The following is an 18,366-nucleotide window of genomic DNA, read 5'->3' on the forward strand; positions in this document are numbered from 1 at the left end:
GTGGTTAGCTATCTTCAGTCCCGGTTCTGGTCAGATTAAAAACTAATTTAAGAGCCAAGTCAAAACCCAGAAGTTTGTTGCTTGTTTTGAATAATGTTGCCATTAATTTTCTACATGAAAGTCATATTATTCTACTTACTGTAATACAATAAACAGGCTGGTTGATGATGGACCTCTCCAGTCTCCTCTGTCCTTGTGATCATTCTGGGTATAAAAATCATAATATATATACGTCAATTTGCAATCTCTCTCTCATGCTCACATGTGTATGCAAGGTAAAAAGCAGATAGAATTTTACATATACAAGTCAAGTAACTTTGAAGCAATATACTTTGTATTCTTTTGCGAGTGTCAAAATACAGTGCAAAAATGAGAGGTTGATTACCCAGTGGTCTGAGGTGTGCACTAGTAATGATAAACATTGTCTGATGAAGAGGTTGAGATATGAACTACTTCAACATAACATTATAACCAGAGAAATCAGATTAGGGTGAAAATTAGACAGGATATTAATTTGCTGACTCTTGGGGTTGAATCAATTACATATTCAACACCAAACCCTGCCTTCCCCTGCAAGGTACACTGCATATAAAATAATTCTGAAGGTGGAATTCTACAAAACCAAATGCCTTACCTGTTAGATAAGTTGGTATGTTCAACTTCGATCCAATTAATTGTGTCCAAAACATCACTAAGAAGACAAGACATGTCCCTCACTTTATAGAGTAACCTGGTAGATATTAGGTGGAAAAAAAATTTGAGGTGCAGAACGTTCTCTCAGTATGCTTGTGAAACTAACTAAGGTTTTTTATTTTTATTTTCTTTAATGGCCAGACAAGTTGATGAGTTGTTAGACAATCTAGAATTGGAATATATCCATTAGGATACTAAAGAGTTAAATCTGTAATGAATTGATTTTGTGACTCGGTGAAGTCAGTTGCTTATTGATGTAATTAGATCTTGAATACTGGTGTATGAGCCTAAACCGAAGCTGTCAGTTTGTCCATATATTAAAGTACAAATGCCTTGCCCTTGCTGCTACATTTTGCCACAGCTATCTACTTCATCTGTTAGCTCAGGGCCTTGCACAATCACCATGTTGGTTACTTGCTCCTTTACTCCCTTTTCTGTTTCTGCCTTTTTCAGTAATTCAGTTGTTTTAAAATTGAGTGATCTTACAAGAACTCATGAGTCATGACAAATTTGAAAGACAAGTCCCTATAAATGTCAAGAGAAATGCTTCTGCTCTTAATTTCTTGTGGCATCTAATTAACTACGTATGCTTCTTTGCCTAATATTAATCTGATGATAGGTAGAAGCTGCCATGAAAATATGAAACGCTTCTCAGAACACATCATAAGATAAACTGATTAATTACAAAGGATACATATATAATGTCAGCAACAAATTTGTATTAAATAATAACATGTGATCTCTCACATAAATATGATTCAAAGTCTTTGAAGTTACAGAAGTCTTCAAGCTTACCTTTTTTTTTTCACGTCTGGAAGACTGACTAGGCAAATTTGAGTCATTACACGTTACACGGTCACAATTGCAAGTTGCAATCCATTGAACAGGATCTGCATAGTATAATCTGTTGATAATTTTTTTGTAGCTCAATGTCATTATCACCTACCAATACTTTTAACAACTATTCTTATTGTTCATTAATAATGTTATGCAAGATAATTAATCACTTTCTATTTTGCCATTAGGCTTCCTTGGTTAGATCACCAAATAAAGAAATCACCAACTCACCTCAATGCTAAAAGATTATTCATGTCTATAAGAGTTACAACTGAGTCATCACCCACAATCTTGAAACAGTTTCTTCCAGCCACAGTTTTGCCAATTCTAAGATCAATTCAAGGCAGCCCTAATTAATTTTTGGCTAATTGAAGATGTTTGAGTCTAGCATGGTTAATTGAACTTGCAAAAAAATTATTAATGTTGTGAATGTGATAAGCACAGATGTAATATGTTTGACTATTAATGAACATGTCAGATTAGACTTTGTCAACTGAAAATATATAATATGTTGATTAGTTAGAAACCTTCAATGTGGCATAAGTTTTTGTCTCATTAGCACTTCTTAGATCATGCTAATTATAAGGAATGAATTGAGTTCAACAGACAAAACTTTGCCGGCTATTTGCAGCAACTCCAGATATAAATCAATTATCTCACTCAAATAATGAATAAAAAAAAAGAAAAAGTTTAAGGTATGAAGAAGACAATGCAAAACTGTTTATGATCAATTCATATTTGATGGTATGTGATGCACTTCCTAAATATCTATAAACTTATTTACTAGGGAAACATTCATTTGCTACCTAATCCAAATTTTTTATAAATGTTTGTACTTTCAAAGAAGTGGCAAATAAGTTATGACTTTTTCATAATGTGGAGAATTATACCCCAACTGCAGGTTATCAAATATGAACTTGTTTCTAGCATTTCTTTCCACAAAGGCAACACAGAATCAATCAACGCATCAAACTTCAATCCAAAAAGAAAAATATAGGAAAGATACATAGAAGTCTTAAGTGAATTATGACCTGTTCCCCGACAATATTAAAATGATGTAAGCCATGGATGAGGAAAACGGGACTAGAAAATAGAAAATAGAAAATAACTAGTTGTAAAGGCACATGCCAGTAGTCACCAACTTCATTGAGAGGAAACAAGGACCAATTCATTTGTTTTCCATCTATAAATAGAACTTTTTGCCATGCACGATTTCTCACCCCGCTCCCAAGTAGTAGCATACAGCTCCACAACGTAGGATAGATTTCCTTCCAGCGGAATTGTAATGAAAGGAGTTCAACTTTTCCTTGTAGTTTCTGCCTTCTTGGCCTTCGCTTGGTCATTAGCCTCAGCTTCTGACCCTGACCCTCTCCAAGACTTCTGTGTAGCCATCAATGACACCAAGGACGGTGGTATGTTATAGTATTACGTTTTGTCTCTCAGGACTTTCATGTTAATTATTATTTTATGTCAATGACTATAATTTCCATTCCCAGCAATAGTTTTCTTCATAATTAACGAACATTACTTTCATTGATGCAGTGTTCGTAAATGGGAAGTTCTGCAAGGACCCAAAGCTTGCCAAGGCAGAAGACTTCTTCTATTCAGGGCTCAATATCCCCAGAAACACATCAAATCCAGTGGGATCAACTGTGACTCAGGTCAATGTTGCACAAATACTAGGACTTAACACTCTTGGCATATCTCTTGCTCGAATTGACTATGCTCCGTACGGAGGCCTAAACCCCCCTCACACTCATCCTCGTGCCTCTGAGATCCTAGTGGTTTTAGAGGGCACACTTTACGTTGGCTTTGTTACATCCAACCCGGAGAATCGTCTCATCACCAAAGTCTTGTACCCTGGAGATGTGTTTGTTTTCCCAGTTGGTCTCATCCACTTCCAGCTCAATATAGGGAAAACTAATGCAGTTGCCTTTGCTGGTCTCAGCAGCCAAAATCCAGGAGTAATCACTATTGCAAAGGCAGTCTTTGGCTCAAACCCTCCCATCAATCCTGATGTTCTCACCAAGGCCTTCCAGCTGGACAAGAATATTGTTACCTCTCTTCAGTCCCGGTTCTGGTGGGACAACAATTAATTTGAATAATGTGTCATGAATCCATAAGATATGGTAGTTTTTTATTTTGAATAATGTGTCATCCATCTTCCTTGCTGTTGTCATAAACCTAATAATAATGGATCAAGTGATTACATTTGTACCTCTCCTTTGCTGTGTTCAGCATTCTATATATTAAAATTTTTTAAGCCATAACATTGCATTCTATGTATTCTGTGCGCCTTTGAACATGTGGAGTGAAATTTATAATTAGTGGTTAATAGTGCAATGCTGTCAAGAGGGAGAAATGTACAATTGGTGAAGTTGATATTTGCAGACCTGATTAGAAAATTAACGGGGCAAGTTAATCAGTACAGTTAGGAAAAAAGACTATAAATTTGGCAAATAAAGAATGCAGGGTAGGTTAAATAAAATGTGTACAATTAACATCACACAACCTCTCCTCCTCTTTCCTCCCAAGGAAACCCTAAAGGAATAATAATTCTGATCCTTTCAGATGCATGCATGATAAGCAGGTTTCCTAAGTTTGCAGGTCAATTCTCCAAACAATAAGACCTTAAACGCATCCTAAGGAAAAAACATGATCTGGCGAGATGACAGCAATTATTGATATAAGTGATCACAGTGAAATGAGACCTATTAGTTACTAAGGCTTTTAATTGAGTGTGTGACCTGCAACATCGATCCTTGAATTTGGGCAAATGATGCCTGACCTTACAAGAATTTAAGTGTAACTTATGTGTGCATGCCAAACTTTTATCAGACAATAATGTGAATAATGATTTAATAATAGGCCTAAGTCTCACCCAGCAAGGACAAAGTGTATTAAAGTAATAGCAATTTTCCAATACTTTCTCATCTAGATGTCTGAATGTTGCGAACACTGATGTTTGGATGTTGAAATCAGCTCAACTTAGTTTGCTTTTTATAGTTATCAGATATTATATAAGAAGATAAAAGGAACAAATACATTTACTTATTCTTCTTTCTAAAGCCATATGTTTATACTTAGTAAAACAAAGTTTAGAAGATTTTCCTGACAATTTATAACCTTTGTTTATGTTCAGGATTTCTGTGATCTTTTGCTAATTATTATTATATTTTTATCTTTGTAGTATTTAGCAAGTTAACTGACTAGTTTACCATTCTGCTTTTCTGCTTAAACAACAGTTCAAAAAAGAAAAGAAAAAATAATAAAGAGAAAAACATAGCCTAATTGGTTCACTTTAGCCTATTCAGGCCTGGGTTTAGCATGCACTTCAGAAGGGCCTATATCTTGATTGTAGCTCACATCTATACTTCTCCAACTGTTGCTTCAGTGATTAGTTCAAAGTACTGCATTCTTCAAGAAGTGGTCAAATTTTGCAATTTGCCAATTCAAGCAAGGTTAATCTTGCAAGAATCCTTGCTTTTTTAGTCAAAGGGGCCATATGTTTTATTGTCCAGGAACATGTCACATTAGACTTTGTCAACTGAGACAAAAACTTTACAGAGTCTCTCTGCCTTACAGGTTTGTTACGTCCTTTTTGCTACATTCAATTTTTGGCAATAGTACTACTTCAGTCACACTATTGGTTTGAGTACCTTTTTCTTTCTGAATACAGAACATTATTTTTTTATCTGAGCTGCTCTCCAAATATGATTTATTGAATCATAAATTTGTAGCCCGAATTTCCGTTGAAGTGCAATGGACTACTTACATGTGTCATCTGCCACAGCTGCAAATGCAAGCATGTCTAATTTAAATACTATGAAAAGGAAGAAGTACCTGTAAGGGAAACTGTCAACTTTTGAATTGCAAGATCAATTAGCTGAAGCGCCGGCATCCTGCAGCAATTATCAATTTGTGCTAAAGTCAATGAAGTAGGTCAGTTTAAATTGAGTACCAATGTTCACAAACAAGGAAAGGAAGGAAACTTTTGATATGTACAACAAGACCACTTCCATGTCTAAATGCTGTGATGTAAGCATTGGAAGTGGGCATTCGAAGAGGATATAGATGCATGGTTGCTGAGGAATTATTCGCCCACAAATTTAAAGGAAAAAAAAAAAAAACCAAGTCACTGCTGACTTGGTAAGTCCTTGATGAGAAAGATCAAATACTTGTTCAAAGACTCCAACCTATAAATAGGCATGCTTTCAAAAGGTTTACTCACCCAAAGCAAGAAAACTTGGAAGACTTGAATCTAGTAACCTGCCAAGCTACAATGAAAGGTGTTTATTTCCTGGCATCTTTTCTCTTTTTGGCTCTGGCTTCCTCATTTGCCTCTGCCTCTGACCCTAGCCCTCTTCAAGACTTTTGTGTAGCCCTCAATGACACTAAAATTGCAGGTATGTTTTCCCTTAATTTCTCTGTTTTCATTTGAATTTACCGGGGTATGCATAAACGAAAGACATTCAGCAAGGATGCAATAATGCTTCTATTCTCCAGAACAATAATAACTAAAATGAATCTTTTCTTTCTTGCGTGCTTGGTATCAACAAACACTTTTCTCTTTCATGCAGTATTTGTGAATGGGAAGTTCTGCAAGGACCCAATGCTTGCCAAAGCAGAAGACTTCTTCTTTTCAGGGCTCAACGTGCCAGGAAACACATCAAATCAACTGGGGTCAAAAGTCACTCCTGTTAATGTGGAACAAATTCCAGGACTTAACACTCTTGGCGTATCTCTGGCAAGAGTTGACTTTGCACCTTATGGTGGGCTAAATCCCCCTCACACTCACCCTCGTGCCACAGAGATCCTAGTTGTCCTAGAAGGCACACTCTATGTCGGCTTTGTCACATCCAACCCGGATAACCGTCTCATCACCAAAGTCCTCTACCCTGGCGATGTTTTTGTCTTTCCGGTTGGTCTCATCCACTTCCAGCTCAATATAGGGAAAACTAATGCAGTTGCCTTTGCTGCTTTCGGCAGCCAAAATCCAGGAGTTATCACTATTGCAAAGGCAGTCTTTGGCTCAAACCCTCCCATCAATCCTGATGTTCTCACCAAGGCCTTCCAGCTGGACAAGAACGTAGTGAAATATCTTCAGTCACAATTCTGGTGGGATAACAATTAGACCAATATTCAACATCCATGAAGCAGTAGACAGTTTGGAGCAATATCTTACATGTTTCCATCATTATTTAAGTAATTCTTGTTGAAGTCAAATAAAGAGGTTGCTTATGTATCTCCACTGATGTAATTCTCCCTGTATGTTGGTTTTGGATTTATTATGTTATTACAGTTTGCTCCAAATTAGCACCAAATCTCAACTTTTATCTAGATTTCATTGGAAGCCCCACTTTTGAGAATACTTTAATTAAGGTCTTGGAATCTGGCACGTGAAGATTTACACAAAACATCAAAGGATTTTCAGAATTGGGCTAACTTTATGTTTCTTGCCGATGAACTATTTAGGAAAGTTGGGATCTTATTTGCCAGAATCCAGAACACACCAAATTTTGTTAAGAAGTTAGAGATCTAGTGCTACTGCATTCTATAAAGAATGCATGGGAAATATATATAGTTAGGAGTCAATCAACTAGTCTTCGTTTGACCTGAAAACATTGTGGACCTTAACCCTTCATGAGAATGTCTTGGCATTGCAGAAGCAAGTGTTTTGTCATTGCTAACCATCTAGTCTAGCTTCGAGTTTAGGGCCTTCTTTGAAGTCAATGGATTAGTTATAACAATTGCTACAGGGATTGTCACCTTATAAATTGCAAATGATAGGCAACCATTTCAACGAGAAACGGCAATCTTTAAGAAATAACTGTTTTTTATACAAGTTTTTCTAAGTATATCGGTTTCACTAGATTTCTATCATATAACTGATAAGACCTTTTTCAAACCTTTATGGTACATTTTACTCTAAACAATCATTTGATGAAAGTTCTATCCATCATGATAATCTTTGACAAGAAATATTGCTATGATGAAAAAGTGAGCATCACACTTGTTAACATATTTATAGTAATTTTGAATTTATGATTTTGACTTGCTGATACTAATTTTAGTTTTTTTATTAGTTCTTATTATAAAATAAAAATTTTCGGCATTTTTAGGTTAATTGCAATTAATTTAACAAGAAACAATTACAATTTGTAGATTCAAGTACAAAAAGATTTTTTATTGGACTTAAATTTTGACATCTTGTCATTATTGTGGATGGTGCTCAACTACAAGTCGGTTTTAAGAATTAGTTTTTAAATTCAAATTACATCTATCATATCATCTTGCGAAGTTAATACAATTATAAAACTATATAGATTATAAATTAAATCAACGTGATTTATTAGATTGCCATACAATCATTGTATTGTTACCTTGATTCTTTCATAAATAATTGAAAATCCTTTATATATGTATATCTTATTACATATGTCATCTGCTATTTTTTTTTTTTTTGAAAGTTATGTCATCTGTTATTCGGAGATAAAATATGTCATGCCCCAATCCCTAGTCATGACACGGCCATATTATCGTGAGATTAGGTCCCAAAGTAATACAAAACCTTTCCTTTCATCATACTTATAATAGTCCAAAATTGAAGTCATAATAATAGTTTTGTTCCAACATATTCACATAATTAATTATTAAGATCCGACTAACGTCTTCAAGAAAAATAAATAAATATTTAGAACTTTAAATATCCATTACACATAGTATGCGTTTCAAAGTAGTTAACAATGTCTTGACACTAGGACAAACTTCTCAATTTATTCTCTTAGCTCACATGATCTTAAGGTTCATATCTTTAGTCATCTGCAAAATATAATAAAAAAATAAGCAAACCACAGCTCAGCAAGTATAGCCACACATACACCCTACCGAATCAAGCATTGTTTTCAATATAACATGTTGATCATTCAAAGGCATTTCAATAAATCATGCTTCCAAATAGTTAAAGAATCATATATACAAAAAGGAAAAACATAGTGAGTTCTTAATCATTGATCGTCATATATCATTTTTAAAATATCATTCTAGCAAATCATAGATTCAATCTTTTAAACTCGTAAAATTTCATCATCTTAGTTACTGTCACTATTATATCCCGTTGCAAGGGCCGTATCGACTAATCATTTTCATGATCGTTACTCACTATTATATCCCCTTAGCACGGCTGTTTGCTAACTATTATATCCTGTTAGCACGGCTGTAGAACTAGTTCTAGTGTCGATTATCCCACTTCCCAAGGATTATTTCGTAGCTCTTAAAACATTCTTTAAAGATGATCAAGGTTTCCTTTCATTCATAAATTGATATTCATCACATAAATCAATCAAAGCATTCATAGAATAATGTTCGTCATATGTATAATTCAAATAATTTGAAAATCCAATTTTCCATTACATGAGTAATATTCATCATATTACTAAGCTTAAAAAAGAAAATAATCATATGCTTGACCCTATTTTCAATATACTAAAATAATGAAATAAGACATTTAATTCATTTAAGAAATATACATATACGATAGTTTCGAAACAAGTAAAGGAGTGAAGATATATTTACTGCCCTTCATTCTAACAAACTCGCTTCCTCCCAAAGTAATCAAAAGCCTAATAATAATCATTTAAACATACTAGCAACCATCTAACTCTCTAAAATTTATTTATCATCTAAAACTATACAAAATAATCCAAACTCTCCCAAATCAAAAATCTGGACAGTTTGCACATCATTCACTAAAATAACCATATCTTAAGCTATGAAACTTAAAAGCAAGATTTGTTTAGTGTGTTGGAAACTAGACTTGATAAGCTTTCTATCCATATAAATCTCAAAACTTATTTCACTGTAGGAAAGGTGCAGAAAATTTTTGAAATTGCCCCCGGAGTTGCTGCCAGGCAGTTTGCACTGTTTTTACCAAAAAAAATTCATATCTTTGCATAGGAAATTTGGAATCCGCTTCCATTTGGTTCCTTAGAAAATAGACTCATGTAGCTTTCCAACCGTTTATAACTCAACTAGTGAAACTCCATAAATCATTTCATAATCAGACTCAAATTGACTGGACAGTACATGAAACTTGATGCTACAAATAGATTTTCCTTTTCAATTTCAATTCAAATTCTTGTAAATCAATCACATGTTCTCTTTTTATTTAAAAGAGGGTTTTACTCACCCTGTAATGATCGATCCAGAAATAGCCTTCAAATGCTTATTCTTCAAGTTGTTCTTGAAAATCCCCAAATCTTACACCAAAGTATATAGTTTTAGGGGTTTTCATTAAGATGACTGTCTATATTTAAATAATATATTTATATTAACCCTAATGGTATTTTAATAACTTCAATATAAAAAAGCAATTTAGGCCCAATTAATTGTAAAGGCTTATCTATTACTTTTTTTTTTTTGTAAATACTTCAGTCCAAATATTATTTAGGTTGGGGTATTACAAAAAACCAGCAGTCTTGAATCTTCTCAAAATTTTTGTTTGCATCAGTATACTTCTTAAGCCATGCTATTTATTTCCAAGTGAGGTTTGCTGGCCTGTTGCTAGAACTCTGGGTATCAATTGTTTGCCGCCCTGTTTCACCATTAAAAGATTGAATCAGAAAAAAAAATAAGAAACCAAAAAAACTTTTTCCATGAAAAGGAATGCATTGTTGATTAATAGTTCCTGTTCTGTACATGAGCAGTTTCAGAGGCCATGAAATGAATACTGTTCTTACTGGGTGGCAGTGACAGATATAGTACAAAATGCCAGCAATAACCGGCAAACTTTTACTTGAGCAGATTACATAGCCCAGGAAATCCATTATTTCTAACAAGTAAAGCCACGCAAACATGGTAATACATTAACCAAAGAATGTGCAAGACCGTCTTATGTGAATCGATAGCGGCATGAGCTACCTGCCGCTCCTCAATGGCAGTATTTGTGAACAAGGACCATTCTTAACCTCATTTAATTACAAGTTAAATTTTATGGAGCGTCGGCAGCCCCACCAACATTAGAAATATGCTGAAGTCAATGAATTTGTCTCAATTTAAATTCAGTAAAAATATTTAAGAAATACATGATATGTCAGGAATGAGGTAATGACAAAGAGGGAATTAATTTATTGAAGATGTATATACATGACATGAATGGCTGCCAAAGAAGGATTCATTAAGAATTTTTTTTATTAACAAAAAAACACTGTAGACGTGGTAAGCCATTTTCCTGGAAAAATAAAATGAAAAGGCATTGAGTTGTTCAAAGACTCCATAAATCTATACATAGGCAAGTTCTCAGGAAAGATTCATCATCATCCCTCCAAAGCAATTAAACTTGCAAGAATTTAAGCTAGAAAGCCGCCTTACCAAGATGAAAGGTGTTCATTTCCTATCAGTAGCATTTTCTCTCTTGGCTCTGGCTTCCTTATTTGCCTCTACCTCTGACCCTAGCCCTCTTCAGGACTTCTATGTAGCAATCAATGGCCCCAAGGATGGAGGTATGTCCACTCTTTGTTTGAACTTGTATTGAATATATTTATGTCAATGACTAAAATAAAGGAACTCAGCCCAGAAAAGAGGCAACAGTTCTGCACAAAAATACTACTACAAATTAGAAAGAATTTCTCTCTTTTTTTTCTTTTTTGTGTAGCATGGTAGCAGCTAACATATTTTTCAATCCTGTAGGGTTTGTTAATGGGAAGTTCTGCAAGGACCCTAAGCTTACCAAAGCAGAAGATTTCTTATTGTCAGGCCCCAACATGCCAAGAAACACATCAAATCGAGTTGGATCAAATGTCATCACTGTCAATGTTGACAAAATACCAGGACTGAACACTCTTGGCGGATCTCTGGTTTGAATTGACTATGCACCTTATGGTGGCCTAAACCCCCCTCACACTCACCCCCGTGCCACAGAAATCCTAGTCGTCATGGAGGGCACACTCTATGTTGGTTTTGTTACATCCAACCCGGAGAACCATCTCATCACCAAGTCCTCAACCCCGGAGATGTTTTTGTTTTCCCAGTTGGTCTCATTCACTTCCAATTCAATGTGGGGAAAACCAATGCTATTGCCTTTGCTGTTTTGAGTAGCCAAAACCCGGTGTCATTACAATAGCAAATGCAGTCTTTGGATCAAATCCAGCAATTAACTCTGATGTTCTTGTTAAGGCCTTCCAGCTGGACATCAATGTGGTCAAATATCTTCAGTCACAATTCTAATGGGATAGCAATTAGAGCATTATTTTAATACACATTAAGTTGTTGCTTAATGAGGATATTGTTTGACATGTTTCCCTGATTATTTAACAATTCTTGTTGAAACTTACAAATAAATGGAATATTGCTTATGTAACCTCTCTGTATGTTTAAACTTCATTATAATAATATTGAATTTGGTTTCAAAACTTGGACCAACATGTCAAGGTGTGTGTCAATCTCAAAGGCCAGTGCAACAATGAAAGCAGCTATTATAAAATACTGTAGAAGATTTTAAGCTAAATTAATTCTGGAGAAATTTGAAGAAAGCTTGAAGAATAAAGAGGAAAACAAAAACAGGGATGAAGATATCAAATCTGAGAATCACAAGCCACACACAAAACAGTTACTTTATAAGTATTTATGAACACCTAAAACCGTTCAATCCTTTGATTCAACCTTAGAAGACTTAATCTGAGAGGATGTTTCTAGATACAAACGTGTCTTTGTTTTCAGTGTTGTGGCAACTGTAACTAAACCACCCACTACACTACCCAGTAAAACGTGGCTGTTAAGCCTACAACAAAAGACTCAAATGACACATACATCCTATTTTACTATATTAATTACAAGAGTTTAAAAATGACAAGACTCGTTTTTGTTTAGTAAATCAGTAGCAAACTAAAAACGACCCCGTGCTGAGAATCTTCTACAATCTTCAATTTCCAACTAGACTTAGCCACATATTTAACCAGATTGGGAATCAATACTTCAACACAGCCCGATGATTCATAATCTGGTGAGCTCCAAGACACGATCTGAGATGCTCAAACCTTTCTCTTCCCAAGCTCTTGGAAAAAATGTCAGCCAACTGGTTCTCTGTCTTGCAATGTTTCAACTCAAGTTCATTCTCTTTTACAGCTTCTCTCAAGGCATGATAATTAACCTTGATATGTTTAGTTCTCCCATATTGAACTGGACTTTTAGCAATTGAAATAGCAGATAAATTGTCAACACATATCAGAGTGCCTTGACTTTGCTCAAATCCTAAATCCAGCAACACTTTGCTCAGCCATAATGCATGATTTGTAGCTGCAGCACAAGCAATGTATTCTGCTTTAGCCGTGGACTGAACTACAACCTGTTGCTTCTTAGAATTCTAGGCAAAAATAGCACTCCCAAAAGAAAAACAAAATCTTCTTGTACTTTTAGAATCATCTAATGACCCCACCCAATCACTATCACAATAGCCTATAAGATTACCACTGTCTTGTTTAACATAAGTCAAGCCAAAGTTTAGAGTTCCTTTGACATACCTTAGAGTCCGTTTGGCAATTGTGAAGTGTATTAGTGAAGGTTCTTGCATAAACCTTGACAACAAACAGGTTGCAAACATTACGTCTGGCCTGGTAGCAGACAAGTATAGGAGAGATCCAATTATGCTTCTATAAATCTATCCATTGGCCTTGGTAGAACCATTTTCTTTGCTAAACTTAGCTCCAGTACTGAGAAAAGTGCTTACCTCCTTACACAAGCTCATATTGAACCTTTTCAGTAGGTCTTTAGCATACTTAGCTTGATGCAAGAAAATCTGTCCTGTAGATTGTTGTACTTCCATCCCCAAAAAATTGCTCATCTCCCCCAAGTCAATCATTTCAAATTCCTTCATCAATTAAATTTTAAAATCAGTTAGGTAACTGCTTTCAGGACCAGTAAGTAGTAAGTCACCTACATAAAGAGCCACAACAAATAAGACTTTCCCATCTGATTTCTTCACATATAAAGTGGACTCATTGATACTTTTTTGAAGTCCTTGGGCTTTGAAATACTTGTCCACCCTGTCATACTAGGCTTTAGGAGCCTGTTTTAGGCCATATAGGGCTTTTATCAATTTACAAACCTTACATTCAGAGTTCTACTGTTCATATCCCTCGGGTTGATCTACATAAATGTCTTTAGTCAAATAGCCATTTAGAAAAGCTGATTTAACATCTAGATGAAATAGCTTCCATTCTTCTCTGGTTGACAGTGCCACCAACATTCTTATTATGTCGTGTCTGGCCACAAGAGAATAAGTTTCCAAGTAATCAGCGCCATACACTTGAACATACCCTTTAACCACTAGTCTGGCTTTATACTTTTTTATAGAACCATTAGGATTTAATTTGGTCTTATAAATTCACTTAACTCTAATCACATTTTTGTCAGCGGGTTTATCAACTAATGTCCAAGTACCATTCTTGATGATCATTGACATTTTAGCATCCACAACAGCCTTCCACTTACTATCTGAAATAGCTTCTTAGAAACTTGTTGGTTCTAAAATAGCTACATTGCATCTGCTGTAGATATCTTCAAGACTCCTAACTCCTCTTACTGCTTTTGATTCATCTTCAATGTCTGAGTCATCACCAAAACTAACTTATGTTGATTCTTCATCTGGAGTGATCATTTTCTTTAGGCTGTCAGATGTTCCTTTTTCCTCATTTCAATACTGTCTTTCATCAACTCTAACATTTTTGTTGATCTCAATCTTTTTAGCTTCAATATTGTAGATTCTATACCCCTTTGAAACTTCACTATAGCCAACTAATATAGCCACATTAGCCTTGGAGTCAAACTTGGATCTTTTCTCATCAAGTATCTTTAAGTAACACAAGCAACCAAATGTCTTCATGTGTGAAACAAATGGCTTGTATCCAAACCACATTTCAAATGGGGTTTTATGCTCCAATACCCTTGTGTACGACCTGTTCAAGATGTAATTGGACGTATTTACTACCTCAGCCCAAAACTTTTTAGGTAAATGCACTTGGTAGAGTAAGCATCTGCCCATTTCTGCAAGTGTTCTCTTCTTTCTTTCAACTTTCCCACATTTGAAGCCATAACTGTCAGTGAATTATAATTGACATGACCCAATCTGTTGTGCCATATTTCAAACAAATCATATTCATTATACAAGGCTATGTAGGAGTATTTAGCCAAGTTCACAGGATAACAGTTATTTTTATCTCAACAGTGAACATTTCATCTCCATAAGGGTCAAGCACTGTACAGTGGTTATTTTTTAACAATAAAGCATACTTATCTCTTGCTAACTGTCCAACACTAAGCAAGTTGTGATTTGCTTCAGGAACATAATGCACATTGTGAATGAGTTTTAAACTAGATTTAGTCTCTACAGTTATTGTCCCTACTCCAAGTATTTTCATAAATTCACCATTTTCTATTTTCACTTTAGAACTGTAACTGGTATCTAACTGGGAGAATAAATTTTTGTTACCTATCAAGTGATGAGAGCAAGCACTATTCAATAACAAGATGCTTGATTTGGTAGAATCTTCACCCATTTTAGCCATGAACAAAACCTCTTCAGTCTCCTCGGTCTGCTCAGCTACATCAGTTTGATCTTCTGTTATTGACTTCTTGGCCTTGCACACTTTTTCTACATGACCCATCTGTTGACAGGCCCTGCACTTGACATTTGGCATATACCAACAGTATTTTGTTGTGTAATTTCTCTTTTTACGATTAGGACAAGGAAGGTACTTGTTAGTTGCTTTACCCTTCTTTCCCTTTTCAGCTTTGCTACCTTTTCCATCATTTTTTTTTAAGTTGTTTCCCTTGACTTTCAAGCCCTTTGTTCTTGCCACTAAGGCACTCTCAACAAAGTTTTCACCACTAAGAGCTCTTCTCCACTCCTGCGCTAATAAAGCATTGATGAGCTCATTAACAGAAATCCTAGTCAAGTCCTTTAAGTCTTCAAGGGAGGAGATTTTTGCTTCAAATCTCTCAAGAATGCAGATCAGGATTTTGTTAACAATTCTTTTGTCACTAACTTCTTCTCCCAACCGTCTGAGTTGATTCACAAGCTTTAAAGGCTTGTTAGTATAGTCTTGAATGCTTTCATCTTCCTTCATTTTCAGCAGCTCAAACTGTCTTGAGATATTCAACACCTGCATAGATCTTGTTCTATCACTCCATTGATACTCTTCCTTCAAACTATCCTAGACCTTTTTCAAATCCTCATAGTTCATTATTTTTGCAAAAATTACTTTTGAAACAGCTGATTGAAGGCAGATAAGGGCTTTATACCTCTTACCCACTTCTTCACTGCATTGCTTGATTTGGGCTAAAGTAGGATTGGCATGCCTTTGTACTGGTATTTAACCAGACTCTACCACATCCCATAAGTCAAAAGCCTTAAGATAGGAGCACATTTTGATCACCTAAAAAGGATAATTATCACTAGAGAAGATCGGAGGAGCAGCTACACTGAAACCAATTGTAGCCATGGGGTTGAATCAAGAAAATCAATTGAAAACTTTGTAGAAGATTTTGATCACAAGTCCTTTGAGAAATGTTGCTCTAATACCATGTAGAAGATTTTAAGCTAAACTAATTCTGGACAAATTATAGGGTTAAATAGGCTTCAACAAACAGGCTTTCCAATGAAATTTTCCATTGGAAATTTGAAATTTTGCCCATTTTTTTTAGAAATTCGTTGGAAAAGGCAATTCCAACGGAAAATTCTGTTGGAAAGCCTATTTTCAACGAAAAAAACGGTTGGAACAATTCCCGTTAGAAAGTCTATTTCCAACAGAATTTTCGTTGGAAATCCTATTTCCAACGAAAAAATCTGTTGGCATTTCCAACAGAATTTTTCGTTGGAAATATTTTGACCTATTATTTTTATAATAAATTTTCAGTAAAACTTACTAGTTTTCATTCCGATACTAAATTTAATTCCACATTCGAACTGTAAAATATATAAAAGAAAAACACATTACAAAATTTCCATTCAAGTCCTAATATCTAATTAGAAATTATCCTTAACAAACAATATATAAAATAGTTCGATACATATGAATATTAAACATAACTAAATTAAAACGTTTAGGCTTGTAACCCTAAATCAAATAATTAAAACACAATAACATCATTAAAAATACCTAGGTCGCATCAATTGATAAACAAATATTGATAAAATCAAATAAACAAGATATACAAAATTAACCCCTAGGGCTAGGGATGTCAACTGGTCGGGTACCCTATAATTTCGAGGTACCCGAACCCTAACCCTATAAAAAATCAACTACTCTAACTCTATTAACTATCCGTATAATTTTAAAATTACTACCCTAACCCTAATCCTATTACATTTTTACTACCCTATAATTACCCTAACCTGTTTAAAAACCCGATTATATTAAAAAATTATTAAAATCTTCTTCATAAAATTTCTCAACGTATACCCAAATTCGTATACATATACAATAATATTTCTCTACGTATTTCATAAAATTAATTACTAATTAAATTAATAAAAACAAATATAATAAAATTTAAATTTAAATAATCAAAAACAAAAATCTTAAACATAAACTTAAATAACTAAAAACAAATATCTGGGGAACCAAAAAACAGCATTCTCACCAAAAGTCAAGTCTGAAAGTACTAATTGCAATCTGGGGTAATGGAAAACTCTCGAGTAAACTAATGACAACATCGACATTGGCATGTTCCATTAATTCCTAGGGTATCATTTTTCAATAACAGACAGTACTAATATCATTAAGATATTAATAGACAACAATAGCAACACATCAACTCTAAAAACTATTTGAAGCAGTCAATAAACTAGTATCAATTTTCAATTATAGACAGCACTAATTGAAGCAGAAAATCTTGTTTGCATAACAATTATTAAGAATGAACCTAGTTTAACAAAATCCTATGCCAAAATCTCAGCTGGGGAAGAACAAGGGCATGGGGCTTGAGGCGACACCGAGGCAGCCGACAGGGCGTGGCTGTGGCTGGACGGCTTGGGAGAAAACAAAGATGAACCGATGAAAGAGCCGAGCGTGGCGTGGTAGGCCGACAGCTAGGGAAGAACAAGGGTGTGGGGCTTGGGGCAACATTGAGGCAGCCGGCAAGGCATGGCTGTGGCTGGGCGGTTGGAGAGAAAAGAAAGATGAATCGATGAAGGAGTCGAGCTTGGCGTGGTAGGTCGGTAGCTGACGAGCGTTGCGTGGTAGGCCGGCAGCTGGGGTCGGGGAAGAACAACAGAAGAAGGACTCGATTAAGGGAGGCAAGGAGCGACTACCGATTAGAAGAGAAGAAAGAAAGAAAAAAGAAGGGTAAGGGGTGGCTAGGGTTTTTATTTTTTATTCATTTTCTCTTTTTTTTAACATCAATTACTATTACATAAACATTTCACATTTGGATTAATGTGCAAAAAACACATTTTGTTGTATAAATTTTATAAGTTTATAAATTATCATTTTTATAATATTAATATAAAATAAAAAAATAAATATATATTAAAAGTATTATAGTGTATATACAAAATAGTAATTATATTTTTTTAAATAAATCAAATTTATATAAAGCATAGTTATTAAAAGACCTTATAATTTAATTAATAATCATAATTTTATTGATTATATGAATTTGTCCTTAGTTACATGAAATTTAAAAAAATAGCTAAGTTTCAAAATATATTATTTAGTAATTAATTTATACAATAGTAATTATATTCTTTATAAATAAACATAATATATAATATAAAGTATATGTGTTAAAAGACATTACAAGTTATATACTATAAAAGTGTATATATATATATATATATAT

The 18,366-nt window shown here is 34.6% G+C and overlaps 2 protein-coding genes and 1 pseudogene across 2 annotated transcripts; all 3 read left to right on the forward strand.

Annotated features, from left to right (window-relative positions):
- On the forward strand, window positions 2,752–3,753 carry LOC108660477 (germin-like protein subfamily 1 member 13). Its single transcript, XM_018120784.1, has 2 exons — window positions 2,752–2,942; window positions 3,073–3,753. Exons 1-2 carry the CDS (start codon window positions 2,816–2,818, stop codon window positions 3,624–3,626), a joined length of 681 nt encoding a protein of 226 aa, XP_017976273.1. The 5' UTR covers window positions 2,752–2,815; the 3' UTR covers window positions 3,627–3,753.
- Window positions 5,719–6,854, forward strand: LOC18599997 (germin-like protein subfamily 1 member 13). Its single transcript, XM_007030220.2, has 2 exons — window positions 5,719–5,936; window positions 6,111–6,854. Exons 1-2 carry the CDS (start codon window positions 5,813–5,815, stop codon window positions 6,662–6,664), a joined length of 678 nt encoding a protein of 225 aa, XP_007030282.2. The 5' UTR covers window positions 5,719–5,812; the 3' UTR covers window positions 6,665–6,854.
- LOC108662075 lies at window positions 10,904–11,754 on the forward strand (annotated as a pseudogene).

This window comes from Theobroma cacao, chromosome 5, assembly GCF_000208745.1.
Source record: "Theobroma cacao cultivar B97-61/B2 chromosome 5, Criollo_cocoa_genome_V2, whole genome shotgun sequence".
Lineage (NCBI taxonomy): Eukaryota > Viridiplantae > Streptophyta > Magnoliopsida > Malvales > Malvaceae > Theobroma > Theobroma cacao.